This window comes from Pan troglodytes, chromosome 12 (assembly GCF_028858775.2).
Source record: "Pan troglodytes isolate AG18354 chromosome 12, NHGRI_mPanTro3-v2.0_pri, whole genome shotgun sequence".
Taxonomy (NCBI): domain Eukaryota; kingdom Metazoa; phylum Chordata; class Mammalia; order Primates; family Hominidae; genus Pan; species Pan troglodytes.
This window is the reverse complement of record NC_072410.2, coordinates 37,191,524-37,219,478: the sequence shown is the minus strand read 5'-3', so window position 1 is coordinate 37,219,478 and position 27,955 is coordinate 37,191,524. Positions and strand designations below refer to the sequence as shown.

Below are 27,955 nucleotides of genomic sequence, written 5' to 3'. Positions count from 1 at the left end.
GGGCAAGATTAGAGTCCTGCCTTGGGGCAGGTGAAAGAGAGGCAGGAAAAAGAGAGATTCTGTTTCCTGAGGCCTGCTCCTGAGTCCTAACACTCTCAACATTATAACAAAACACTGTATAACAAGGGCTATGGGAGTTATGAGCCAGGAACCATGGATAAAAACATATATAAATTCACACATATATTAACATCACATCTATCAACGAGGTTGAGCATTTTTTTCATATGTTTATTGCAATTTGCATTTTCTCCTTGGTGAGCTACCTACTTATTTTATGTTGTGTATATTTTCCCACAGTAAAAGAGAAGGAAATGATATCTACTCTACATAGTATCCTGGAGAGACAGTCATGAAAATTGTTAAGAAAAAAAAAAAATCCATGTTTCTCTGAATAGTAAGATGTGTGCGTGTGTGTGTTCACAGAAAAAGGAATGGGAGGATATAAACCAAATTGTTAATATTAACGACCTCAGGGAGTATGCAGTATTTATTGTTTGGCTATAAGAAGGGGCATGAATTTAGAGGTCAGACCAGGCTCAAGGCCCTAGCTCCACTACTGATTTGATGTGTGACATGGACGAATAACATGCCAGTTTCTTCATCTGTAAAACAGGAAGAGAAATAGAGCTGTTGTGAGTAGTAGATATTACAACAGTGCCTGTCACAATAAAGTGTAGCTATTGTCATCATATTATTATCTCCTTCAGTGTCTTCTTCACTGTACCATATCTATTCTTCCATTCAGGACTTCTTTATTGGGACTGTAAAAAGATTTAAGTATCAAAAGAGAAAAACATAGAAATAAAAACAAAATACAAAAAGCCTAATAATGAGGGGGTTCACATAGTACTTGTTTCTGATCCCACTAGAACTAGCTTGCCTCTGAGGCCATCCGAGATATCTAAGCTTTGGCCCTAAAGAACTGGCACAAATTTGGAGACGTGGCCTACATTTCTTTCTTCTTGGTCTGTCTTCACATAGAAGGTGCTCTTACGCAGCCTAGGAACCTCCTTCTCAACATCTCCACACCTTCACTTGCTCTTTGCTATCCCTACTGTCACCCTCCTCTTTTCTCCTGCCACATCAACAGCTTCTTGCACTGCAAATGTTTTCTGGAACTCTCCCCATGACTGACAGGCTGATAAGGAGTTATTTTATTTGCTGTTTGAGTCACAAATACCATTTTTATCCAATCCCAACTTTGCCTTTTTTGTAGGGTTACTGCTACATTAATGTTCTCTGGCTTGAGAAATCTGAAGACTTTAGGCAGTGATTAGATTTTTCCTACGTGCTTTACAACACTTCACATTCAACAAATTCATTAACGATAAACAGGAAATAAACCAACAATTTCTCCTGGTTTAGTTCACCCTTAGGACACTCATCTATGAAACCAGAAATCTTATTCCTGTCAGAACAGGATGGCCATGTGCTTCCCTGTTAACAAAGAAGTCTTAATTTTATTAATTACAATGCTTACGACTAAAACAAAGCAGGACCTCTTTCCATTGATTTCACATGATCGCCAGAGTCTCTCATGTCTCTGCTTCCTTCTGCCATCTTTTTTTTTGAGACGGACTTTTGCTCCGTCGCCCAGGCTGGAGTGCAGTAGTGCGGTCTCAGCTCACTGCAAGCTCCACCTCCCGGGTTCACGTCATTCTCCTGCCTCAGCCTCCCACGTAGCTGGGACTACAGGCGCCCGCCACCACGCCCAGCTAATTTTTTGTATTTTTAGTAGAGATGGGATTTCACCGTGTTAGCCAGGATGGTCTGGATCTCCTGACCTCGTGATCCGCCCCGCCTCTGCCTCCCAAAGTGCTGGGATTACAGGCGTGAGCCACCGTGCCCCGCCCCCTTCTGCCATCTTTATATTCGTTCACTTTTCGTTTCCTTCTCTTCCTTTCTTGTCTCTCCCTCTTGAACATTTCTAAGCACCTTGTGTGTGCCAGGCATTCAGTAACAAAGCTTGAGCAAAACAGCCCACCTTCTCATTATCACTGAGCTTACAAGCCTAACTGGGAAGTGGAGACATTCATCAAATAATCACCAAATCTATAATTTGAAACTGCACTTAGTGCCATGAAATAAAACACAGGCCCCTGTGACAAATCTGTGTAGATGAAGGCTTCATCCAGGAAGTGGTAGCTGAGCTGGAGTGAGAAGGATAAGGAGTTAGCCAGGCATCTCCCCACATTTAGAGCGCCGAGTGGGCAGAGACCAGGATTGTTATAGCATTTGCTCCTGGGTCTGACTCACAGATGTGCTCATAAATATTTGTGGAAGGGAGGAAGGGACAATACGAATAATATAAAATAAATGAAAATGTGTCCTCCTTTGTTTTGATACTATGAAATTAATAAAATTAACTGCTACTAAAAAACAAGTTCAAGTAGAACACAGAAAGGAGAGTGTGGCACAAGATAAGGTTGCAGAAGTAGCAGCCAAATCACACTGGGGCCTTGAGTATGTAGAGATTTTAGTCCGTATCCCGACAGCAATTGAAAGCCACTGAAAAGTAATTCACAGGAAATATAGTTAACTTTTTTACAGCTTACATTAAAACAAATTATGTACTAGATACTGTGCTAAAGACTCTACTTGCACTATTTCAATCCTTGAAACAATCCTATGATGTACTATTAATATTCCAATTTTACAGAACGAGGATACTGATGCATAGAGAGGTCGTGACTCCAAACCCCTACTCTTACTGTATTACACCTACACACTATTCACAAGTGAGAGAAGTAGGTAAGCAACTATGTACAGCTAAATCTCATCTCCTTGGCAGGCCTAGCCCCACTGTGGAGTTGGTAGCACAGGGGTATCAGGATTTAATGAGCCAATCATTGACTTTACGCTCCTTGTTCTGACTCTCTAATAAAATAACCTTCCAGTTATATTCTGGCTTCCCATATAGATTTTTCTGCTGGGAGATAATGCACTGACCAGCCTACACACGCATTTTGTTCCAGTTGACAATTTTATTACACATTGTAAGTTAATAAATTGGCATTCTGCTTTAAAAAATAACAAAAAATTTTAATAGTCTTATACAGTTACTTTCCCATGAAGGGTTAGCTTGAAAAGTAAAAAGCAACGAATAAAAATATCATCACCTATTGTCTCTTTTGTGGTCGAACCTTTTCTTGCTGCCTGCTTTGAGCGACCGTGGATGTGGTCACTGAGTCTGGGGAGGAGCCCTTTATCTTCTTTGTCGATGCCCCCAGCACAGCCCAAGTGCTTCCTTTGTTTCCCACTGAGCCTTTAGCAAATCCCACCTTTCCTCCTGCACCGGCGGAGAGGATTGTTCTTGGGAATGCACCTTGTTCTACTGCCTCCAGCAGTAGACAGCTGGAGACTGTTACTAGGGGTCTCTCCTTCACCTCCCCAGCGTAAAGTACATCCCATGCTAGGAGCAGGCCGTTCCCTGAGAACCTCATTAAACCCGGCGTTCTTGTCACGCGCCCCGCTCAGGGCCACCAGGCCACCAGCCCGACCAGACCTGCACCGAGGCCCAGCCCCAGAACAAGCTGCAGAGACCCCCGCCCCCAAGGCGGGCTCCCTCCAAACGGGACTCCATACTCCTTGCTGGTTCAAGTTTTGTTTCGCTCTTTTTCCCTGTAATTCCTTTATTGGGCAAAACTGGGACAAACGCAGGTGGACATTTTAAAGTGAAAGCTTCATGAAACAGCCCATTCCACGCCGTCAAGAGATCTGCTTAAGCACATTCAAGGGAACGAATAGCCCCCACCCACCAAAAAAGAAATGTTCGTTCCATATTCTCCTGACCAGAGGATTGAAACATCGATTCCCCTCCCCCCCCTTTCAAAGGAACAGGAAGGCCACGGGGCAAGGACGGACTTGGGAGCGGCCTCCTTTCTCTCTGGAGGGAAAGGCTGGAGCGCTGCCTCCACTTTAAGTCCACGAACCACGAAGGGTGAGGATCCCTCAGAAACTTTAGCGCAGGGAAGCGGGCAGGAGAGCGATTGTTTAAATCGATGGCAGCACCCTCATTAATCTGCTTTCCGGCCATCTTCAGCAGAGCCATTCACCAGGAAACGACTAGAAGGTGGGCCTGCGCCCCTCAGATATCCCGGGGCCGGCAACAAGCCGGGCAGGGAGGCCGAAGGAAGGCCGTGAGGAGCCCTCGCTGGCCGGCCAAGATGGCCACCTTCACATGGCCGACCGCCACCGGCTCCCTGCCACCCGGCATCTAGAGGCGGGACGGCCAGAAAGACCCCAGCCGCAGCACAAAACCTCCGCGATTCCCGCCGCCTCCGCTGGGGGACGCGACCTCCGGGAAAGCTATCCCGGCCAACGGTCGGAAGGGAGGTGCCATGTCACCGCACAGGGGAGCGGGTCCAGCAAGCCCCAGTCGCTTTTTCTCCCACATGAAACAAGGAAGAGCAAACCCCCCCGTCTCCTCGCGTCTGCATTTTTCCCCTAGCTCTAGCGGCTCAAGATAGCTGAACGGTCTCTGGAGGGCTGGATTGCCACGGCACCTCCCGCGGCCGCGCAGTGTGGTTCAGCCCGGACTCCGCGGAGCGAGCTGCCCTTCCTCCTCCGACCCCCGCGCAAGTGCTGCATTGGCGCGCGGCGCCGAGGGGCGGGGCCCGAGCCGGGCGCGCGCGGGCGCTGCTCTATAAATACCGGGCCGCACCGCCCGCCGCTTCGTTCGCTCCGCGCCGCCCGCCTGCTACGAGTAGGACGCTGTCCGCAGCTTGCGCATTTCGCAGCCGCTGCCGCCTCGCCGCTGCTCCTTCGTAAGGCCACTTCCGCACACCGACACCAACATGAACGGACAGCTCAACGGCTTCCACGAGGCGTTCATCGAGGAGGGCACGTTCCTTTTCACCTCAGAGTCGGTCGGGGAAGGCCACCCAGGTGAGGGGACGGCCTGAAGCGAAGCGTGGGGCGGGGCAGAAGGCAGCGCCAAGGTCCGGCTGGTTGCGGCCGGCCGGTGGTGGGGCCCGCGCGGGTCGTCCTCGTCCGCCGGGTGATGGGAAGAGCGGCGACCGCGCGCTTTCCTCGTGGCGCCGCCAGGGCCTGGCGCGTGGCCGCCGCTCCTCTTCCCCCTCCCCTCTCCACCCTTCCCTTCCCCCCCTCCCTTTCCATTCGGTCGCGCGCCTAGGCATGCGGAAGGTTCCAGAAAACGTGAAGGGCGGGGGCTGTGGTCGCTAGTGAGTTCTGGCCGGGAAGGGAGGGCACTGTTAACCCCTCCCGGCCCTGCCGTCTGACAAACCTGGAGTGGGCGACCCGCCCCGCGTGCTCGCGTCCGGCCCTCGGGAGCGCGCGCCCCGCATTGCAGCGGCGACCACGTGTTTGCCGCATGTGGTGTCTGGGCGAGGGGGAGCCGTGGGCCTCCCCGGCTGTCCTGGCCCTCAGTTTGAGGGGTGGGGGGCCTATGCCTTGGGACGTCGTCTGGCTCCACTGCCTCAGTGGTTAGGTCTTGACTACACACTGGAGAATACGCACATGCCCTTCGGCGGATATGGCCTTGCCTCCAAGGTGACGGCCTCTGACTAAATATAGCGCATGTCCAAGAAGGCAGTCCTTATTTGGACCCCTTGTGAAAAGGATGGGAAGCATGAATTAGGAGCTGCCATTGCTTTGGGTTCGCATTTAAAGTCTTCGGTGCAGGGTTTTACTTGAGGCTTTGTCCGCTCAACCGCCATTATGGGGATCAATTGGCACGTGAAGGAGGAGTAAAGCTATTTCCAGGAACTGAGAATCTCAGCCTGAGCATATCGGCTAGTAAAGATGATTATTTGGCTCTTTAGGCTGTTTCTGCCCTTAGGATGACCGCAGTAGCTAGCTATCTGGTGGCTTTAGGGTCTGGTCAGTTTACTGTGCCCATGATGAAATCCCACAAGTAACTTAGTGGTATGAGAGGACAAACCCAGGATCTTGATGAGTGCTGAAGGTTAGCTGTTACACCAGTTAGTAGTAGACCGAAGTTCAGAGCCTGCAGTCTGGCTTCCACATTATATTTGGATTCTGTTTTAGGCGGTTATAGAAAATTCAGAAAAACGAACTTGAATTAGGGAGATATTTGTTCTCCCTCCTAACAATAGATGACAAAGCAGGGAGACATGGATTCGGAATACGTTTGAGCATTTTCTACACTGTTGAGCTTTTGTTTCCTGCGCAACTCCTAACAGCAAAATCAGATAATTGCCATTTTAGTCAGAAAATGCTTTTCATTTAATTGTTTAATTGAATTATCTTGTTGCTCATTATAATTGGTGTTCCTTAAGATTAGGGAAACTGGCCTACCTGTGGCCTCAGTTCTACCAGACTCCCAGGTGCAGAGGGGTTTGGTACAGTTGTGGAAGTGAATATGATATAGGGCAAATTCTGTTCTTTAAAGGATATAGGACTAACAGTTCACCTTTCTGGTGATTAGATTTATAATGCAAACTTTGAATTTTAGGAGGAAAGTGCATATACAGTGAATTAAGACGTATTAAGCATGTTTTTTAAAATCTCCAAAGATTTTACAGATAGTAACAGGGAGGGAGCTTGCATACATACATACATACTTTGTTTAAAGTTAAAGAAATTGAGCCAGGAATTTCTCTTTTCCAGATAAGATTTGTGACCAGATCAGTGATGCTGTCCTTGATGCCCACCTTCAGCAGGATCCTGATGCCAAAGTAGCTTGTGGTAGGTTCAGAATGTGCTTATCAACTGGTGGAAAGATAGCATAAAAATTATTTTTATAGAAGTGATGTTTGAGTTGAATGTCTCTTTTTATTAGAAACTGTTGCTAAAACTGGAATGATCCTTCTTGCTGGGGAAATTACATCCAGAGCTGCTGTTGACTACCAGAAAGTGGTTCGTGAAGCTGTTAAACACATTGGATATGATGATTCTTCCAAAGGTGTGTTTTAATGATTTTGCTCATTTTTTTCTAGGTAACAGCTGTGAGGTTTGAAGAAACTCCTAGAATATTCCTGCTAATCCTAAACTCCAGTTGTATTTTACTATACACTAAGCCCTATTCTGTTCATTCTCTAGAAGGTCCGATGGTTTAGGTATATTTGATTTCTTCAGCAGTGTTTAGAATTCCAGATAATTGCTGTAAACAGCAGGTATTTCTAGGACGTAAACAAGATGTTGTGTTTTTTGCTTATAGGTTTTGACTACAAGACTTGTAATGTACTGGTAGCCTTGGAGCAACAGTCACCAGATATTGCTCAAGGTGTTCATCTTGACAGAAATGAAGAAGACATTGGTGCTGGAGACCAGGTATCTTGGTGTAGAGGCTGTTTTAATCTCTTCTAACATTAAATTCTGGAGCTTGATCACATTGGTGACTTTTCTTTCTTTAGGGCTTAATGTTTGGCTATGCCACTGATGAAACTGAGGAGTGTATGCCTTTAACCATTGTCTTGGCACACAAGCTAAATGCCAAACTGGCAGAACTACGCCGTAATGGCACTTTGCCTTGGTTACGCCCTGATTCTAAAACTCAAGTAAGTGATGATCATAAAGCTTGGTTGTCTCATCATTTATTACATCAGCACAGAAGATCCATAATTTTGATAATAGCTAACTGGAAAAAATAGCGTTTGTCTTCCTATATTGTAACTTCAGGTAGAGAAACAAATACAAAGCTATTGTTTGGTATGATGTTCTGATGACCTGTGTTGCCTTCAAGGTTACTGTGCAGTATATGCAGGATCGAGGTGCTGTGCTTCCCATCAGAGTCCACACAATTGTTATATCTGTTCAGCATGATGAAGAGGTTTGTCTTGATGAGATGAGGGATGCCCTAAAGGAGAAAGTCATCAAAGCAGTTGTGCCTGTGAAATACCTTGATGAGGATACAATCTACCACCTACAGCCAAGTGGCAGATTTGTTATTGGTGGGCCTCAGGTAATGTCATTTTGTTGCATTTTTCTGGATTTTTGATGGTTACTTAAAATTTTGGCTACTACATTTTTTTCAGGCTTTCTGAAACCTACATGTGAATCATCGGAGGATATTTGCTGAATGAATTCAGAATAGGCAACCTAATCCACTTGGAAAGCACTAGGCGTAAAGTAACTTAAATCCTGTAATTTCAGGGTGATGCTGGTTTGACTGGACGGAAAATCATTGTGGACACTTATGGCGGTTGGGGTGCTCATGGAGGAGGTGCCTTTTCAGGAAAGGATTATACCAAGGTCGACCGTTCAGCTGCTTATGCTGCTCGTTGGGTGGCAAAATCCCTTGTTAAAGGAGGTCTGTGCCGGAGGGTTCTTGTTCAGGTATACACTCTTTATATAACTGGAACGATTAAAAGTCATGTAAGTGGGAGGGTATTTAGTAGTAATCTACTTAACTACTTGTTTTATACCAATGTATTATACAAGTATATGGGTCTTTGCAATCACTGATTCTTACGACATTTGAATCCTTTTAGGTCTCTTATGCTATTGGAGTTTCTCATCCATTATCTATCTCCATTTTCCATTATGGTACCTCTCAGAAGAGTGAGAGAGAGCTATTAGAGATTGTGAAGAAGAATTTCGATCTCCGCCCTGGGGTCATTGTCAGGTAAAGATGGTAAAGCCTGTTGCTAGTCAAGTATTGAGGGTGTGGGTGTGTGTGTATATACTTAAGGCTGAGGAGGTGAAGGTGTGAAGGAAGACTTCTCAAATGGGAATATATTTTAATTCCTGGAACAGTTTTGAACTGCTGCCTTAGTGAAGACTTAGTTATTTGAGAAATTTAAAATTACGGTGCTCCATGGCTTAGGCTAACCACTCTAGAGAATCTTCCAGATTTGATATTTGAGCTTTGTGCTCTTCTACCTAAGGGTGTTAAGAAAATAAAGTGGGTTGCTCAAGGTTTGTTACAATGTAAAAACCATGGTAGGGCGTGGGCGGCGGGACCTTGGTAAGTATTGTGTGATCTCAGGTGAGCTTTTTGACAATTGAAATTTCTCAGAATAATGACAAGTTTTCGTATTTGTTGAGCCAGGGACGGAAAAACAACTATAGTTACTAATAAGGACTGTGCAAGGAGTTTGGACACCAGGGAAGTAACACTTTTGCCACAAATTTTTTTCCTAGCATATCCCAGAGAACTCATTTGCCAGAGCTCTTGAAAATGAGTCTTGCTGATTGTTTTGCTTTATTTTAATTTAATGCTACATATTAAGTTACGGACTTGTATATTCCAGGGATCTGGATCTGAAGAAGCCAATTTATCAGAGGACTGCAGCCTATGGCCACTTTGGTAGGGACAGCTTCCCATGGGAAGTGCCCAAAAAGCTTAAATATTGAAAGTGTTAGCCTTTTTTCCCCAGACTTGTTGGCGTAGGCTACAGAGAAGCCTTCAAGCTCTGAGGGAAAGGGCCCTCCTTCCTAAATTTTCCTGTCCTCTTTCAGCTCCTGACCAGTTGCAGTCACTCTAGTCAATGACATGAATTTTAGCTTTTGTGGGGGACTGTAAGTTGGGCTTGCTATTCTGTCCCTAGGTGTTTTGTTCACCATTATAATGAATTTAGTGAGCATAGGTGATCCATGTAACTGCCTAGAAACAACACTGTAGTAAATAATGCTTTGAAATTGAACCTTTGTGCCCTATCACCCAACGCTCCAAAGTCATAATTGCATTGACTTTCCCCACCAGATGCTGAAAATGTCCTTGTAATGTGCACGTAAAGTACTTGTAGTTCCACTTATAGCCTCTGTCTGGCAATGCCACAGCCCTGTCAGCATGAATTTGTAATGTCTTGAGCTCTATTATGAATGTGAAGCCTTCCCCTTATCCTCCCTGTAACTTGATCCATTTCTAATTATGTAGCTCTTTGTCAGGGAGTGTTCCCTATCCAATCAATCTTGCATGTAACGCAAGTTCCCAGTTGGAGCTCCAGCCTGACATCAAAAAAGGCAGTTACCATTAAACCATCTCCCTGGTGCTTATGCTCTTAATTGCCACCTCTAACAGCACCAAATCAAAATCTCTCCACTTTCAGCTGTCTTTTGGAGGACGTACGTAATAAGGTTTTAATTTAGTAAACCAATCCTATGCATGGTTTCAGCACTAGCCAAACCTCACCAACTCCTAGTTCTAGAAAAACAGGCACTTGGCAGCCTTGTGATGTCATACAGAGAAGTCACAGGGCAGTACCTGAGGGTCTGTAGGTTGCACACTTTGGTACCAGATAACTTTTTTTTTTCTTTATAAGAAAGCCTGAGTACTCCACACTGCACAATAACTCCTCCCAGGGTTTTAACTTTGTTTTATTTTCAAAACCAGGTCCAATGAGCTTTCTGAACAGCTGGTGTAGCTACAGAGAAACCAGCTTCCTTCAGAGAGCAGTGCTTTTGGCGGGGAGGAGGAAATCCCTTCATACTTGAACGTTTTCTAATTGCTTATTTATTGTATTCTGGGGTATGGCGTAAGTACAGAGAAGCCATCACCTCAGATGGCAGCTTTTAAAAGATTTTTTTTTTTTCTCTCAACACCATGATTCCTTTAACAACATGTTTCCAGCATTCCCAGGTAGGCCAAGGTGTCCTACAGAAAAACCTTGGGTTAGACCTACAGGGGGTCTGGCTGGTGTTAACAGAAGGGAGGGCAGAGCTGGTGCGGCTGGCCATGGAGAAAGCTGACTTGGCTGGTGTGGTACAGAGAAGCCAGCTTGTTTACATGCTTATTCCATGACTGCTTGCCCTAAGCAGAAAGTGCCTTTCAGGATCTATTTTTGGAGGTTTATTACGTATGTCTGGTTCTCAATTCCAACAGTTCAATGAAGATCTAAATAAAATGCTAGGTTCTACCTTAACTGTGTCTGTTACTCATTTGTTAAAGTGCTTTGGGGCCATAGGTACGTGCCTATAATCCCAACACTTTGAAAGGCTGAGGTAGGAGGATCACTTGAACATAGAAGTTGGAGGCTGTAGCGAACCATTATCAAGCCACTGCACTCTAGCCTGGGTGACTGAGACTTTGGCTCTTAAAAAATGCTATCATATGAATATGACCTGAGAATACTATATGTGTATCTTTAATCTTGAATTGTAATCCATAATTAGCCATAATTCAGGAAAATAACCTCAATCCCTAGACCCAGCGTGTGGGCATTTTTTAAAAGCTTAAGCAAGATTTGGTCCTCCTAGTGCACTTAGGCCAAAATTCATGTGTCCTTATTGCAGCAGCCATTCAATGCCATTTTTAAGTTTTCAGCTAAGGTTAAGGGCTTCAAACCATTGAAGGCATAAAAACCGCTAAAAGTATTAACCTGGAAGTGGTAATGTCTATCAAGTCCTGGCAATTTAAGCCTATTAATCTGCATACATTTTTAAATTATGAGCTTAGTTTTAAGGGCTGTATGATGTTTCCATTTGAGAAGTTCTGAAACATGATTTCTAGTCAATATCTTGCAGAGATAAATATGCAAATTAACTGAAAATGCTGTAAATTTCCAAGGGCTTAAATTTCGTTTATGGCAGGTTGTGTAGAAAATCCGCAGACCACACTGCTCTTGAACCTAGGAGCTACATGCATAGAGAATAGCCACTTGGATTACATTTCTAGCAACATCTGAATAGTAGTCCAGCTTTTTACTCTTGTCCTGCAAATGTAGAGCCAAGGAGTGCTTGCTTATGCCTGTTTGCATGGAGACTTAAAAACTTGGAAATCTGGAGGGCAGGCGGAGTGGCTCACGCCTATAGTCCCAGCACTTTGGGAGGCCAAGGCATGTAGATCACGAGACCATCCTGGCTAACACAGTGAAACCCCGTCTCTACTAAAAATATTAAAAAATTAGCCAGGCACCTGTAGTCTCAGCTACTCAGGAGGCCGGGGCAGGAGAATGGCGTGAACCCGGGAGGTGGAGCTTGCAGTGAGCTGAAATCGTGCCACCACACTCCGGCCAGGGTAACAGACTTTAAAAAAAAAGCCTTGGAAATCTGGGTATGGTAGCTTACACCTGTAATCCCAGCACTTTGGGAGGCTAATGCGGCTGGATCACCTAAGGTCAGGGTTTGATACCAGCCTGGCAAACTGTGAAACCCCGTCTCTACCAAAAATACAAAAAAGCTGGGCGTGGTGGCAGGTGCCTGTAATCCCAGCTACTCAGGAGGCTAAGGCAGGAGAATCACTTGAACCCAGGAGGCGGAGGTTGCAGTGATCCGAGATGGCGCCACTGCACTCCAGCCTGGGCCAGAGCAAGGCTCCTTCTTAAAAAACTTGGAAATCTGTTGGGAAGTAGGGGGAGGGCAAGGTTAAAACCTATGGAGGTGTATCAATTAGACTTGTTCCAACTTGAGAACCTGAATTTTGCATGTAATTGAAATGTTCCAGAACAAGTCTGGCAGTTTCATAAGGGAGTTTTTAGATGCCAATACATTGCAGATAACCATATTGGCTACATAGGGGAATGAGCACGGATAGGTGCCTCTAAGTTGGTAGAATAGCATGAGAAGTTTTCAAAAGTAACCGCTTTAAGGTTATATTCAGTATTTGCTAAGTAAACAAAGATTTCCCCAACCTTGAGGGAGCTTGTGGACTAAGGGGATAGTGTTGTCCTGCCCAGCCTAGGGGAAAAGTATCCTGAAGTAACCTTCAGGTGGTGGAGGAACATTAGGCCACAGGGAGCAGAGGGAAACCATAACAGCAGGGGATGATAAGGGTGATTATAGTTTAGAAGGCATGAAAGTATGACTTAAGGAAATGTCTTTAGGTTGAACATTCTGTATATAACCTGCCTTTCTAAAGTTTCAAAGGGGATGGATACCCATCAGGGGCAAAGATCCAAATCCTGAGGGTAGAAGGAGGAGGATGTATACTAAAGTCTTTTGGCTAAAAGGACATTGATAGCCCATTTTTAGAATGGCTACAGTTGCAACCCAACTCTACCCCACTGAACAGCTTTTATTACCAGTATTTACATGACCACTTTTTCTTTACACCTCACCCTACCCCAGTATCTTCCTTGGGAAAATTGGTCAGAGAGGTGGTATACTAACAGTTTGGGGAAGGGCAGCATCCTTGCCCATATTTAGAAAAATACTTTTTCAAGTGTCTTCTCCCAAATAACTCTTGGGACTTTTGTTACTAGTCAAGTAGGTACAGTGAGTTTGGCAAACAAACAGAAGGAAAGAGCTAAACTTGCCGGCAAACAACATAGTGGCAAGGTATCTTCTATTGTGTTACTATGAGAGAAGATCTGCAAAAGGATTGAAAATCAGCATCCCTCCCACCCATTGTTACAAAGTAATCAGGGGACCCTGTGCCACAGCCATTGCTTGCCCATATAATACCTTGAATGAATTAGGGATTTTCCACCAAACCCCATTTGGCCTCCTCAGTGGTGGGGGAGGGTGGCAATCTGCTTGACAACTAACATGTCGGCCCTGTCCTAGTCTATCCATAACTAGATGCTAATACAAAGGTTGAAAATACAGATACAGGTAGTAATGAAAACAGATTTGGCTGGGCGCAGTGGCTCACACCTGTAATCCCAGCCCTTTGGGAGGCCAAGGCAGGTGGATACTTAAGGTCACGAGTTTGAGACCAGCCTGGCCAATGTGGGAAACCATGTCTCTACTAAAAATACAAAAATTAGTTGGGCGTGGTGGTGGGCACCTGTAGTCCCAGCTACATGGGAGGCTGAAGTGGAAGAATTGTTTAAACCCAGGAGGTGGTGGCTGCAGTGAGCCAAGATTGTGCCACTGAACTCCAGCCTGGGTGATAGAGTGAAACCCTGTCTTTTAAAAAAATAGATTCAAGAGGTATCCAGGAGGTAAAATTGATGGGACTTGGCAATTTTAAGAAATGCAAGGAAAAAGGAAGAGTCAAGGCTGATGACCTAGAGATAACAGCTTGGCTAAGGTACAGAGCTGCCATTCAATAATAAAGAATAAGCAAGTCTGAGTTGGGGATGAATCTAAGTTCTGTTTAGGATGAACTGAGCTTGATAGCCCTGTGGGATATCCAGGTGGAACTTAGACCTATACGTCTAGGGCACAGGAAAGAAACCTAGCATCGTTGGAAATCCTGGAGTAGACACAATCATCTGAAGTATGTATACTGAAAAAGCAGTTGCTTAGGAAAGAACCCCCGGAACACTGTCCGAGGAGGAGTGGGGGAGAGTATGGGAAGAGAAGCCTGCAAAGAGATGCAATCATTTACAGAAGTTACTAAGACTGTCAATTTACTACCAGTCTCTGCTACAAGTCCATGAGCTCCCAAAGCAGGGATCCTTTTTCATAACCCTGCATTCTCGCTTCCTAACTCAGTGCCAACCCTTTGAATTTTCACTGAACTGAGGAGCTTCCTGAGTTACCCTTGTATACCCAAACCTACAAAATGTCTAAGCATTCCCTAATCCCTTACTAAATTTAGTTAATTCTTTACCTCCCCTTCTGCTCACCAAAGGCTAGAATAATACCAAATACTAAGCTTATTTTTAGAGAAAATCTAGCAATCATCTAGATTTCCTTATTTAACTTTGATGCTGCTATTCTGACTGCTCTCATAACTGCTAGTGAAACACTGGGTGTATATAGATAATAGGAACAAAGAAGGAACCAAAATTGCAATGAAGATAAATTACTTTGTGTGCATTTACAACCTGACCACCATCCAATTATACTTTTAATTAAGAAAACACGTTTTAAGCTGCATTATTTCAGATTATCAGTGATTCTGAAAATTACAAGTGGCAGGGTGCAGGACCTTAAGTCAAATAGACGTTAAGTTCAAACCATCAGTCCATTCCTCACTAGCTGTATGTCTTTGGGCAAATAATTTTACCTCTCAGCCTAATGTAATAATGCAGGTAACACTGCTCACGCGGTGTGTAGCACATAGCAAACACTTGGGAATAGTTAGCTATTCATCGTGGTACATTAAATTGCTTTTCCCCAAGAGCCATTTATTTATTTATTTATTTTGAGACGAAGTCTTGCTCTGTTGCCCAGGAGTGCAGTGGCTCGATCTCGGCTCACTGCAACCTCCGCCTCCTAGGCCCAAGCGATTCTCATGCCTCAGTCTCCTGGGTAGTTGGATTACAGGCACCCACCACCACGTCTGGCTAATTTTTGTATTTTTAGTAGAGAAGGGGTTTTGCCATGTTGGCCAGGCTGGTCTCGAACTCCTGGCCTCAAGTGATCTGCCCACCTCAGCCTCCCAAAATGCTGGGATTACAGGCGTGAGCCACGGCACCCAGCCCCCAAAAAGCCACTTTAAACCTTATCCTAGGAGGACAGTTTCACATTGCTTCTAACCTCTTCCTGGCCTCTTAATCTTGGGTTGTTAAATCTTATTTGCTTTATTTCCTTGGTTCCTCTAAGTTGTAATCTAGGAGTTAAAAACAGCTTTAGACCCCCACTCCCAAAAAAAAAAAACAAAAAACTTTTGAGAATTTTTTTCAAATAAATGTCCATTGCATAGAATGGGTCTGTGACTGGCTGCTTCTACATCTGCACCCAACATCTGGCCCCCTTCAGAACTCTGAGTGGACAGGATCAGGATTTGACTCAGGAGGATTAGAATGTGAAGAATCCATGTTTGAGGGATTCAGTTCTCCAACTGGCTCAAAGGGTCTCAAGTTTGCATAAGTCACCTCCTGGGCCAGCTGCTCCAGGGAAGGACGGCCTAATATCAGATTTCGAAGTGAGATACAAGTCATCAGGAAGCTGAAAAACAGGAAAAAGCCGACCAAGTTCAAACTCCTGTTTCACCAGAAGAATTTCAGCTAAAGCCCTTAGAAAGCACCTGGTCCTCGCTCCTCCCACACAGGCATATATGGGAATCTCCCCCCAAGTGACCCTCCATCTCCCAGCTGGAAGGGTACCCCACTCTTTATACAGTCTGGTAGAGGATTCCAGGATAGGGTGGGAACAGCCCACAGAGAGGCTGGAGATAAGCTGAGGCAGAACAAGAAAGCAGGCCATCAGATATAGGCCACTTATTCTTCCAGTAAATCAAGAAGAATGGCAGGAAAAGATATCTAGAGCTAAACTGTCCTTTCCTGTATGACAGTCTCTAGAGTTACTCTCCCCAGGGGAAAGTTACCAAGCTTGCCAACATATGATGGCAATGACAAATATTGTTGTGAACTTACCTGCGGCGAAAGACATAGAGCTTTCGCAACAAGAAGCGGAAGAATCGCTCATGGAAAGGAGTATTTCGCCGGCGTTCAATCTCCTGGAGCCTTTGTTGGCGTCTAAGAAAGGTCTGAACCAGAGGTGTTGGCTCAGGGCCCCCTTTTACTTCCCCTTCCAACAGAGGCTGCAGCTCTGGGGGTAGAGGCCCTGTTTCTGCCCGGAAGACAGAAAAAAGAGGAATCACTGAGATGGATCACTCTCTTCCCTTAGAACTCCCCTTCTGCCAGCTAGAGACTTCAAGTTCATTCTTGAATGGCTAGAACATCATTCATAACCCTGACTTCTTGAAACCAGAGGCTATCTCAGCCCAAATGTTCATACACTCACCACTTCCATTCTCCACCTTTTCCTTTAATTCTTGCAGATACGCCAGGTCTTCCTCCAGTGCAAGCTCTGTAGTGTTGACATAGACGTACATGTAGCAAGAAGGGCTAGGTGATGTCGTATACACCTTATGGTACTCACCAGCAGGCAACTGACAAGGGAGAAGAAATGGATAAATTTCATCAGCTTTTCTCTAGCCAGCTTATGGCCTCCCTACTCTATGACTCTTGGCTTCTTTCTACTCAATTGTGTTTTGGAATCGAAAGTAACAGACCTCTAGAATCCTGGATGAGGCTCTTCACAGTCCCAGGGGCCCTTGTTTTTTGAGCTCCACTGCATTACTGCTATGGTAAAATATTTTCAGTCTATAATAAGTGAATCTTGCTCATCTAAGCTTTCTGCCATTGTTTTTTAAATTGTTAGAGATGGGGTCTCACTCTGTTGCTCAGGCTCACTGTGAATTCCTGGCTTCCCACCTCAGCCTCCTAAGAAGCTGGGATTACTGGTGTGAGCCACTGCACTCAGTTCTTTCTGCTGTTGTTAATCCCAGCAAAATACCTGCATTTTTTCTCCCTCTCGAAGAGTCTGGTTCTTCTGTTCTGCCACAAGCTCCACAGTCACTTCCCCCTGCAGCAGCTGGATGCTAGTGTTGCCCAGGTCTTCACTCACAAAATTCTCCAAGTGCAGTCCTGCCAGACCAACAGAGTTCATCATCCCACCCCATGGCAGAGTGAACTCACTCCCAGCCAGAACAGAGACATCACACCTTTACCACCATCATCCCCTTAGGTTTCAAAAACATTCCCTCTCCCTTCCCACCACATGGAATGTCCCTGGCCAGGAAGCCAGAAGGAAAGACAGAAAAGCCTCTCCTCACTTTCCTCCATACCAGGGAAATCTGCAATGAAGACCACCTCAGTGTGGTTGTCTAGGCTGCTCTTGATTTCCTGTAACTTGGCCCTCCAGGGAGACAGGTCCATCAAGAGTGGTTGCACCCAGGATGTGCGCTGAAAGGGTGACCAAGCGGCCTGCACGATGTCCACACGAGGGTCAAAAATCCTTAGGAAAGAAAACCATGTTCTAAGGACATCACTGCCACCCACCCACCAGAACTTCCAGTTCTCTCCCTTTCATCATCATTCCTAAGGACAGGGAATAGAAGTAGAAGAAATGGCCTGTGTCAGCATGTTATTGCCAGTCCAGGGCAGAGAAAGAAGGCAGAAGAGATCTGGAGCACTGGGTATAATGGGGGTTAGTAGCTACCTGAGAAGGTATTGTGTCAACAGTGTCTAAAAGAACAAGTCAACTCACTTTTCTCCTGGATGATGGTGCCCCCTGCTGGAAGCAACCAGCTATGCCCACAACCAGATCAAGGGGGACATGCACTAGAGGAAGGACAGCTTTTTAAGCAAGACAATACCAGGAAGCAAGGGCTGTTCATCTTGGTAAAAAGAACTGTGCTTCATTTTTTCCCACTCTCTGCTCCCCTTGCCCACCTCTGCTGGAAGCGGTCATTGATGGAGACCCAAATATCAAAGTAGATCTGGGGCTCAGTGACATTATACTTGGGAAGCAGGCGGCTCAGGCAAGTGGCATATTGCTTCAGCATGTCTGCATGATCCTTCCATCGCCGACTCTGTGTAAATACCTGCCCCAAACCCCCATATTAGTCCCACCTCATCATTATCAACTTCCAAGACATGTCATGCACTGCCAATGGCACAACGAGATCCCTGCCTGCTGCCCATTCTGGCTAGAAAAAAATGGAACTTGCCTTTGGGAATGAATTTTTCATTGTTGGGCTAGTGGTGCTTTCTTTTCCTGAATCTAATCTCAGTTCAAGGAAAATGAATGCATTGCCCTATCTCAACCCACATAAAAGATAGTTCAATCTGGCTCTTGAGAAAAGGCAAAGCAGACTCAAATTTGTTTTGCTTTATGGTGTGTGTAAGACAAAACCAGACCCCAAAGCACAAGGGGGCTCTGAAGAACAGTAAATTGTCAGCGTCAGACATCTCACCCCAGGGTTAAGGTAGCCCAGTTCGCCAGTGCGGCCATCACGGTAGGTGATCTTCACGTGCTGGTGGGAGCGGGAGTGCACCATCATGTCCCAGGAATAGCCATACAGCCCATTTGTCCAGTTGTTATAGCCCTGGGAAGGCAGCACAGAGGGGAATCAGCTCAATGCTTCTCACACTGACCCCATCCCCTACCAAGAAGGGGCTGCAAAACCAGCCCCATTCTTTCCCAACTGTTGTCATCCGTTCCTTTCCAAGTCCAGCCTTTGCTGTACACTCCACAGCCCCTACAAACCTGGGTGAGAAAATGAGAATAGGGCAGGAATAGCTGCTCCAGGAGGTAGAGCAGGGTGAAGGCAGCTCCCAGCTGATGGCGCAGCCCTGGCTTCTGGCCACTTTTGCCCCGGCTCCTCTTATACACACAGGAAACACTGGGCTGAGGGGCTGCCTTGAGGGGCAACAGTTCTTGCAACCTTTGGGGGCAGTAGGACACCAGCTTCCGAGGCCACTCAGGGGAGCAGAAGAGAGGGCTGCTGGCCAGCATGACGTAGGAGAACATACCTAGGAAAGCAGGGAGAAAATACATATTTCAGGAGTTTGGTTGGGCCTCTTCAACCCCGTTCCCTTAGGAGACTTCTCCCAGGTGTTCCACTGAAAAGGAAAGTAGTTCTTTTTTTTTTTGAGACAGTCTTTCTCTGTCGCCCAGGCTGGAGTGCAGTGGCGTGATCTCAGCTCACTGCAACCTCTGCCTCCTGGGTTCAAGCGATTCTCTTGCCTCAGCCTCCCAAGTAGCTGGAATTACAGGCATGCGCCACCATGCTCAGCTAATTTTTGTATTTTTAGTAGAGACGGGGTTTCACCATGTTGGTCAGGCCGGTCTCGAACTCCTGACCTCAGGTGATCCACCCGCCTCGGCCTCCCAAAGTGCTAGGATTACAAACCTGAGCCACCAAGCCCGGCCAGAAAGTAGTTCTTAACTGTAAGATATTTGTTCTTCCTGGAGATTCCCTACTGTACAACATACTAACTGAGCCCAGAAGCCCCAATCCTCTTATCCCCATTTATGCCTACTTCATAGTGACTGCCCTGGGTTCAATTTAGCTCCTGCTCACACCACCCTCTCCCACTCCCAAACAATGCCTCTGGCTAGTCCCTTCCTGCAAAACTGTGGTTCCTGTTTCCTCCCAGGCTACAGGTACTGACCAATGCTGAAAAGCTGGGAATTCATGCAGTGGAAGTAGGACACAAAGAACAGGCCAATGGATCTTGAGACATCAAAAAAGAGCAGGAAACCAGCTGAGAGGTCAAGCAGCAGCCCACCCCAGTGCACGACCAGCAGGCTAGTCAGCTCCTCAGACAACAGCAGTCTGCAAACACATGGAGAAAGTTCAAGCACCAGCCCACTGGAGAACACATCAAAGCACATTCACAGCACGAATGTGCCTTGGCTACTCCAGTGGCTGGGTAGATGCCTAAGGTACATAATCCACCCATGAAGACACTCCTCTAGGTTGTTTGTTGTTGTTGTTGTTGTTGAAACGAAGTTTCACTCTGTCGCCTAGGCTGGAAGGCAGTGGCATGATCATGGTGCACTGTAGCCTCAAACTCCTGGGCTCAAGCAATCCTCCTGTCTCAGCCTCCAAAGTAGCTGGAACCACAGGCACGTGCCACCACGCCTAGCTGTTTTTTTAAAAAATTTTTTTGTAGAGACAGTGTCTTATATTGCTCAGGCTGGTCTTGAACTCCTGGGCTCAAGCAATCCTCCCACCCCAGCATCCCAAAGTGCCGGGATTACAGGCATGAGGCACCATGCCCAGCCCCCTCTACATTTTCACACACTTTAGGTGTTCAATGTTTTCTAACATATCCTATGTAATAAGCAAGGGCAGATCTCCTAGGACAAAATTTGACTGAGATGTGTGTGTGTTGTGGAAGGGACGTTCCCCACGGAGGTCATGAGTGAGAGGACACTTTAAAAGGTGAATGCTTGGCTAACATCATAATGAAGTCGAACTTCAGGAACTGGAAAATAACAGGGAAGAAGAAAGAGAATAAAGCAAAACAAGAGGAAAGAAGAAATGGGAAGAAGACAAATCAGAAAGGTGACCCTTTGTTTTGTGGAAGTGGTAATAATGGTTTTGTCAGAGCCTGAACAGTGAGTGCCCATCTTCTCAGTACATCAGCTGCAGGGCTCTGATGGGAGGCTAGAGTGGCAAGGCAAGGACACAGGCACCATCCAAGGCAGCTGCTGAGGGCACTGGCTCACTCGCCAAGTCAGCCAGTTCTGGCTCTTTCCTTTCCTTTTTAAATTTCTTGCTCTTTCCTTTCCTTTTTAAATTTCTTTTCCTTTCTTGCCTATCTATACCATATATCTCCCAAGAGCAGCTAGGGCTCAATCTTTTGATACCACTGACTCTGCTTCTGCTGAATAGGGAAATGAGTGGACAAAGGAAGGCATGTGGCAAATTCAGGCAAAGTAGGAACAGGTGCCATTACTGAGAGAGATGAGTCACCTGCTCTGTACCCATGCCTCAAAGAGGCCTCCACCATGACTGCCACTCACTTGAAGGGACTGAAGAGCCAGTGCCGGGACAAATATTCCATGGAATAGCCTTCAACCCAGTCTGCATCCAGCTTTTTCACACCCGCAATGAAGTACACAATGAAGATCTGAAAATAAAATGTGACACAAAGTTCAAGCAAAAAGAATATTTTCTACAGATAGGCAAGAATAAAATAAGGACATATAGTTAGGACAACTTGAATCCATGCTCCTGAGTTACAGTCCTTGACCCAAATATTACAGTCCTTGACCCAAATAATCTACTTATATATATTTTTTAAATGAATAAAATAAATACTGATCTGAGTCCAGGGCCCAAGGAAGAATAGACCCCATCTTCTATTCATTCATCTCAGAAATTCACCTCATCCAAACAGCATTTATTGACATCCAACCAATGTCAGCGACAGTATCAGGCACCAAGGAAGAAGTCATAAAGCACAGACTGAATCCTTTCTCTTTGTCATGAGGATTCCAATCTAGCAGGGACAAAGCTCTAGTCTTTCCTTGACAAATGAGAGAATTCAGAGATTAAGGGATTGGAAAAAATGAGAAGCCAGCCTAGCTTTCCAGCAAAGGGTAAAAACTAAAAACAGAAGATCCAGGGAGGCAGCGGAGAGTGTAGTCTGGCAGTGGGATGGCCATGCTGACCACATGGCTGTCAAGGAACTCTTCCGTCTGTCCTAAAATGCTGTACCTGGCCACGCAGCACTGCATAGTTCCAAAGGGGCACGTGGGCATTCCTCCTACGGGCATTCAGCAGACCGTCCACAGACCTATACCGAGGGAGGTAAACATTGAGGGGGGAGCTGCTTAATGCAGCTACATCTCCATCCTTCCTTTTATACACGATAATCCTATCTATCCTGGGCACATCTCCCATATCCTCCCTGGTTATTCTGAGACCTTTTAGAATTATATGAGCAAATTCTAACGTGATTATACAAGTCATAGAAGAAATATTGCTACTAAGTTATAACAGCAAAAAGTTCAGTATTTCTTGTTAGCTCCCAGTTGAGTTTGTTCTAATGGATCAAATCAGGAAAAAAGGACTACAATACTAGAAAATTACTGAAAAAGGGGAGGAATTTGATGGAGTGTTTGAAAAGCTATGTGTGTGTAAATAAATATGCGGTGTATTATCTTTAAAAAAAAAATCAAAACCCTCAACAGCAGAGTAACACACAACATAAACTAATATTTCATAGACCTGGATGCCAGGATCCAGTATAAGAGGGTTCCTGCTAACAGCTTGTATTCTGGAAGAGAACTGATTAGACCCAGGCTACTAACACCAGATGTACTCTGGGGAAGCAGAAGCAAAGCAAGTTTTCAAGAAGTAGAAGCTGGGAAAGGGGCAGCTTACACTGTGGTCAAGAGCACTGGACTCTGCAGTCATGAACACCTGGACTCACTTCTGTTTCTTAACTGCTAGCTGACCTTAGGCAAATTCTTCACTCGTCAATAATACTTAGCTTCTTTATCTTTAAAATGTGAACAGGCCAGGCTCAGTAGCTCATACCTATAATACCAACATTTTGGGAAGCTAAAGCGAGAGAATCTCTGGAGCCCAGGAGTTTGAGGTTGCAGTGAGCTATGACTGCACCACTGCATTCTGGCCTCAGTGACAGAGCAAGACCCTGACTCCAAAAAACATAAAATGTGAACAGCACCATCGACCTTACAGGGTTTTAATGAGGAAAAACTCTAAATATTTAGTATAGTGCCTGTGATGTGGAAAACCCTGAATAAATGATGTGATTTTTTCAAAATGCATAAAGTCATAAAAATGGAACTTCTGACCAGCCTGAGCAACATAGTGAGATCCCATCTCTACAAAAAATTTTAAAAATTAGCTGAGTGTGGTGGCACACACCTGTTGTTCCAGCTACTCAGGAGGCTGAGATGGAAGGATCACCTAAACACAAGAAGGTTGAGGCTGCAGTGAGCTATGATCACGCCACTGCACTCTAGCCTGGGCGACACAGTGAGACGCCATCTCAACAAATATCCCCACAACGGAACTTTTCAGAGATATTCTATCAAAACTGCCTCTTAATTCTCTATGATCAGAGCTGGCCATTCTGAATGAGTTTCAAGTTTTACCAAAGGGGTTTTGTATGTGTGTATTAACAAATAGGCCGGACACAGTGGCTCATGCCTGTAATCCCAGCACTTTGGGAGGCCAAGGTGGGAGGACTGCTTGAGCCCAGAAGTTCAAGACCAGCCTGGGCAACAAAGCGAGACCCCATCTCTATTTAAAAATAAATAAATAAAAAGAAAAATAAATAAAACTTAATGACTGTTAATGAATTCAATGTTTGAGTCTTTTTCCCCATACTCATGTTATTGACACCTATTTTATTACTTTTCACTCAACATATAAAGAATCCTTAAGGTCAACTGCCCTACCACCTTATCTCCAAATCCCTTCTCCACCTCCCCTTAGAGACAATCACCTAAGCCAGAAATGGGGAAGGGTTACCTCCTCCCAGAACAGCAATGCTGAGCAGCCCTGGTGGGCCCTCTTCTCCTGACATGATCTCTGCCTCACAGCAACTTCTACTTTTGGCTCTAACTCTGCCCTTCTGGACTCACACAGAGAAAGTCTGCTCCCTCTTCTACATAACCACACTTAAAGTATCTGAAAACAGCCATGTCTGGCTTTAGTATTCTGTTTTTCTCTCTAAGAGGGTTACAAGAGGTGAATAAATCAAGGCACCTGGGGAGATAGGGAAAGATTGAAGGGGTGGGATGGAGTCATTTTGCTTTGTGTCATCCCAAGCGCTCCAACTAGTTGGCCCTTTCCCCTCCCAAATCCACCTAGATCAAAGTGACCTTGTAACCATACTTTGCAAAGCGTGACTGAAAAATTCCAGAACCTCACTGGGCCCCTATCTCTGATAACCATCCTGACCCAGCCAACCCCTCCCCTTTGTCCCCCCTGACTCATACCAGTAGTGGTTTGCATCCATGAATGTCAGCTGAAAGGCCAACAACCCATACAGATAGGAGTGGTTGTTCCATGATGTCTTGTCCAGGAGAAACACATACCAGTATGGCAGCAGGAATAACACACAGCTTATCCGGTAGCACAGGCCCAGCATCATGCCCAGTGCCCCTGGGATTTGTAGGGAGAGGATTAAGAGGTCAAGAGATCACCACAGGCCCAGTTTCCCTGGACCAGGATATGGTTGGAATTAAGAAAAATCAAGCATTGTATAATCACATAAAACTAAATGAAAATTAAATGTTATTTTAATATTTTAAAAAGAATTATGGGATCACAGCTTAAGTGACACACAGGTCAACAGCATGAAATTGATCACAGCAGAAGTGAAATAAGGTGCCAAAGACTTTGACCATTCACCAGCATGCTTCTATTTCTGTGTTTCTGGCAGGCCAGTCAATATTTCCCACAGTTCCCCTCACCCAGAAACATGATGGTGTAGACAAGATACATCCAGTCAAGTGGCAGTGGGCGTAGGGCATCCAGCAAGGGGAAGCGGCACACATCCAGCCCATCAAGGTATTTCCGGTCCAGAGAGCTGAGCCCCCGCTCCTGGGGAATGTCTAGCACCATCAAGAACCCTAAGAAGGCAATAGGGGAGTTGGTCATTGGGCCTCAGCTAAGGAAGCAGTAGAATACAGTGGAACACAGTTGACAGTGTGCAGCTCCAGGGTCAGACTTCTTTTCTAATCTTGGCTCTGCCATTTATTCAGTATTAATTATTGAGTGCCTACTCTGCACAGTACTACATCTGTTGTGCCATCTAGAACAGCCCCTGCAGCTTGGTTAACCAATTCCCCATTTGTGAGAAGGGGAATACATCACAGGACTACAGAGAGGATTAAATTACAGAAATGCACAAAATGCTATAAAAACTGTTAGGATCTTGACAGCTATAAAGATCCATCCTATTGAGCTTCAGAAAGTGCTCTGGGAGGCCAGGCACGGTGGCTCACGCCTGTAATCCCAGCACTTTAGGAGGCTGAGGTGGGCAGATCACCTGAGGTTGGGAGTTCGAGACCAGCCTGACCAACATGGAAAAACCCCGTCTCTACTAAAAATACAAAAAAATTAGCCAGGTGTGGTGGCGCATGCCTGTAATCCCAGCTACTCAGGAAGCTGAAGCAGGAGAATCACTTGAACCTGGGAGGCGGAGGTTGCAGTGAGCCGAGATCACACCATTGCACTCCAGCCTGGGCAACAAGATTGAAACTCCGTCTCAAAAAAAAAAAAAAAAAAGAAAGAAAGAAAGTGCTCTGGGAGTGCTTCTCAACCTTTTCTGCTTCCTGGCACACTCCAAAAACAGTTGCATTTCGTCAACACCCTGGGAATAAACAGAAGAGGCTACTCAGATCAGGAAGCCAGCTTGAGATAAAGCAGGGTTTCTCAACTTCAGGACTAGTCACATTTTGGGCTGGTTAATTATTTATTGAGGGGGATTATCCAATGCACTACAGGACATTTAGGAGCACTCCCTGACCTCTATAGAGATGCCAGCAGCCACCTATTCTTCCTCCCCCAAGTTGTGACAACTAAAAATGTCTCTAAACATTGCCAAATGTCTTCCAGGGAGCAAAACTCCCTCCAGTTGAGAACTACTGGGCTAAGGGGACTAATATCTCTGCACATCTGTAAACCATTCCAAGCACACCATGCTGTGGCCTCAGTTAAGAAGCTCTTGATTAGGGAGTCACAGCCAAAAGGTATGGTCCCTGTGGCCCCCTGCTCTGTTTTTCTGAGTCTTCTGGGCAACTTCATGCCACAAGCAAAATGGGTCACTGCTGCCTCGCCTCTACATATCATATAGCATTTCTAGCTGGGTGCGGTGGCTCACACCTGTAATCCCAGCACTTTGGGAGGCCGAGGCAGGCGGATCACCTGAGGTCAGGAGTTTGAGACCAGCCTGGCCAACATGGTGAAACCCGTCTCTACTAAAAACACACATACAAAAAAAAATAAAAAATTAGCCGGGTGTGGTGGTGGGCGCCTGTAATCCCAGCTACTCGGGAGACCGAGGCAGGAGAATCGCTTGAACCCAGGTGGCGGAGGTTACAGTGAGCCAAGATAGCGCCATTGCACTCCAGCTTGGGCAACAAGAGCGAAAGTCCGTCCAAGGAAAAAAAAAAAAGCATTTCTGGCCACCAAGTAAATCCTAACTGTAGGAGACAAAGCAGGTTTAATCCTAAACTTCGCAAAGACCTCTTCTTTTATACCAATGTCTTCAGCTCTGAGGAAAAGGGAGCTAAGTCTACTTGCAACCAAAAAATAGAGATTGTCATTCTCCACTCTCAACCAAATTGCTCCCACCCGTAAACTGGACTCACCAAAAAGAAAACGAAAGACAGCTAGGCTTGCAGGGTCCGTTGGTCGATTCAGCAGGGTCACCAGCCTCCGCCAGCTGGACAAATCTGTCCACTCAAAACCCAAGAGTTTCCCTATTCGGCTGTCCTGCCTGGGCCCTGAGATCAGTTCAGCCTTGTCTTTCTGTACTTTATCTGCAATCAATAAATGGAGAAAGTGTGTGTGCGGGGGTGGACTCCACCTCAAATCAAAGAAATCACAGCACCAACAGCTCAGAGCTTCCGCCCACCCGGGTTGGCTCAATGAGGTTGCCTCAATGATCTGACTATAGGAAACATCCCTGCAGTGCAGCCCCTTCTCCACGATCCCCTAATGTCCCCGAACCCCTCAGACTACAGTCCCCTAACCGCAGTGTTCCCGAATGTCATCATCATTCAGAAGCCGCAGGCTGCAAATGTCTCACAGCACGCCCCCTTCCCCACAGAGGACCCCCCCCGACCGCCTCACCGGGAGACACTGGGCGTCCTCCCGCCCCCGCCCCTCTGAGACCAGCGCTCCTAGGAACTCTCCGCCTGAGGGCGGGGTCCTAAGCCTACCTGAGCTGGGCGAGGTCCGCGCGGACCCGGCAGACACCGCCATTGCTCTGCGGAGGAGGCAGGTGGGTCACAGCAGCCGCGTCTGAACGGAGGCCGCCAGGAGAATTTGCTTCCCTAGGCTCCGCCTCCCGACGCGTCAGCAGCTGTGCGGCCGGCCGCAAAGCGCCAGCACTGTCGTAAATACTACCCCCGACCGGCGGCGCCGGATTCCTTGCTTGGCGGCAGGGGGCGGAACAAGGAGCCTTGGAGCGGGGCAAAGGTACCCCTTAGTGCCGTTGATCTCCAGGGGCACTGTTAGACTCGCCTGTTATGCCTTCCGAGGGGGCCTCTGCTTTTTAAACACTGAAAAGAGTCTGAGTTCCCCAACTTCCTTGGGTCCTCCCCGACCCCATTAGTCCTCTCCGTCCCTGCGTCCCTGCGGTGCTCTCTGGTGTGAGGGATCGGGCGCAAAGGGCAAACTTTTTGTCAGAGTGACGCCGAGTTGAGGACGCGCCTGGAAATGTTGCCTGGGTTTTGAGCTATTGCACGACCCCTTCACTTTCTTTTCCAGGACCTGCAAAGAACCGAGGTTTCAAAGCAGTAGGGGCCGGGCACTGCTCTCGCTTGTAATCCCAACAGTTTGGAAGGCCAATGCGGGAGGATCGATAAAGAAAAAAAAAAAAGGCAACAACAAAAAAAGAAAAAACACTAAAAAAAAAAGTTAGCTGTGTGTCGTGGCGCGCTCCTGTGGTTTCAGCTACTCGGGAGGCTGAGGTGGAAGGTTCGCTTGAGCCCAGGAGTTCGAGGCTGCAGGGAGCTGTGATCGCACCACTGCACTTCAGCCTGGGGGACAGAGTGAGACCCCGTCTCAAAAAAAAAAAAAAAAAACAAGCCGGGTGCGGCAGCAAGCCTGTAATCCCAGCACTTTGAGAGGCCAAGGCGGGCGGATCACTTGAAGTCAGGAGTTAAAGACCAGCCTGGCCAACATGGTGAAACCCCGTCTGTACTAAAAATACAAAAATAATCCGGGCATGGTGGCGTGCGC

General features: G+C 46.2%; 2 protein-coding genes across 3 annotated transcripts; one reads left to right on the top strand and one right to left on the bottom strand.

The window, feature by feature from the left end:
* Window positions 1–3,827: 3,827 nt before the first annotated feature.
* On the top strand, window positions 3,828–10,790 carry MAT2A (methionine adenosyltransferase 2A). The gene is made up of 9 exons (XM_001167501.8): window positions 3,828–4,890; window positions 6,595–6,672; window positions 6,767–6,889; window positions 7,145–7,257; window positions 7,341–7,484; window positions 7,670–7,888; window positions 8,080–8,262; window positions 8,418–8,551; window positions 9,180–10,790. The coding sequence occupies exons 1-9, from the start codon at window positions 4,800–4,802 to the stop codon at window positions 9,280–9,282; spliced, it is 1,188 nt and encodes a 395-aa protein (XP_001167501.2). The 5' UTR covers window positions 3,828–4,799; the 3' UTR covers window positions 9,283–10,790.
* Window positions 10,791–14,864: 4,074 nt separating this feature from the next.
* Window positions 14,865–27,088, bottom strand: GGCX (gamma-glutamyl carboxylase). 2 transcript variants are annotated; one of them, XM_515586.8, is made up of 15 exons: window positions 26,932–27,088; window positions 26,359–26,529; window positions 24,457–24,615; window positions 23,980–24,145; window positions 21,722–21,800; window positions 21,025–21,131; window positions 19,665–19,828; window positions 18,757–19,022; window positions 18,464–18,595; window positions 17,940–18,091; window positions 17,333–17,502; window positions 17,002–17,132; window positions 16,447–16,594; window positions 16,077–16,272; window positions 14,865–15,648 (listed from the first exon to the last, which is right to left on the bottom strand). In XM_515586.8, the coding sequence occupies exons 1-15, from the start codon at window positions 26,972–26,974 to the stop codon at window positions 15,456–15,458; spliced, it is 2,277 nt and encodes a 758-aa protein (XP_515586.2). In that variant the 5' UTR covers window positions 26,975–27,088; the 3' UTR covers window positions 14,865–15,455. The 2 variants fall into 2 exon arrangements, with proteins under 2 accessions (XP_515586.2, XP_001166967.1); XM_001166967.8 differs by lacking the exon at window positions 26,359–26,529 and having other exon boundaries at window positions 26,932–27,060.
* Between the last annotated feature and the right edge of the window lie 867 nt (window positions 27,089–27,955).

Bases quoted from the DNA above. Each gene is read 5' to 3' on its own strand.
- MAT2A (XM_001167501.8), top strand. From the start codon at position 4,800: ATGAACGGACAGCTCAACGGCTTCCACGAGGCGTTCATCGAGGAGGGC. The intron at 7,258-7,340 runs GTATCTTGGTGT...TTCTTTCTTTAG, and splicing joins ACATTGGTGCTGGAGACCAG to GGCTTAATGTTTGGCTATGC. The intron at 8,263-8,417 runs GTATACACTCTT...GAATCCTTTTAG, and splicing joins GCCGGAGGGTTCTTGTTCAG to GTCTCTTATGCTATTGGAGT.
- GGCX (XM_515586.8), bottom strand. From the start codon at position 26,974: ATGGCGGTGTCTGCCGGGTCCGCGCGGACCTCGCCCAGCTCAG. The intron at 24,616-26,358 runs GTGAGTCCAGTT...TTGCCTTCTTAG, and splicing joins TGTCTTTCGTTTTCTTTTTG to GGTTCTTGATGGTGCTAGAC. The intron at 24,146-24,456 runs GTGAGGGGAACT...TACAAATCCCAG, and splicing joins CTACACCATCATGTTTCTGG to GGGCACTGGGCATGATGCTG.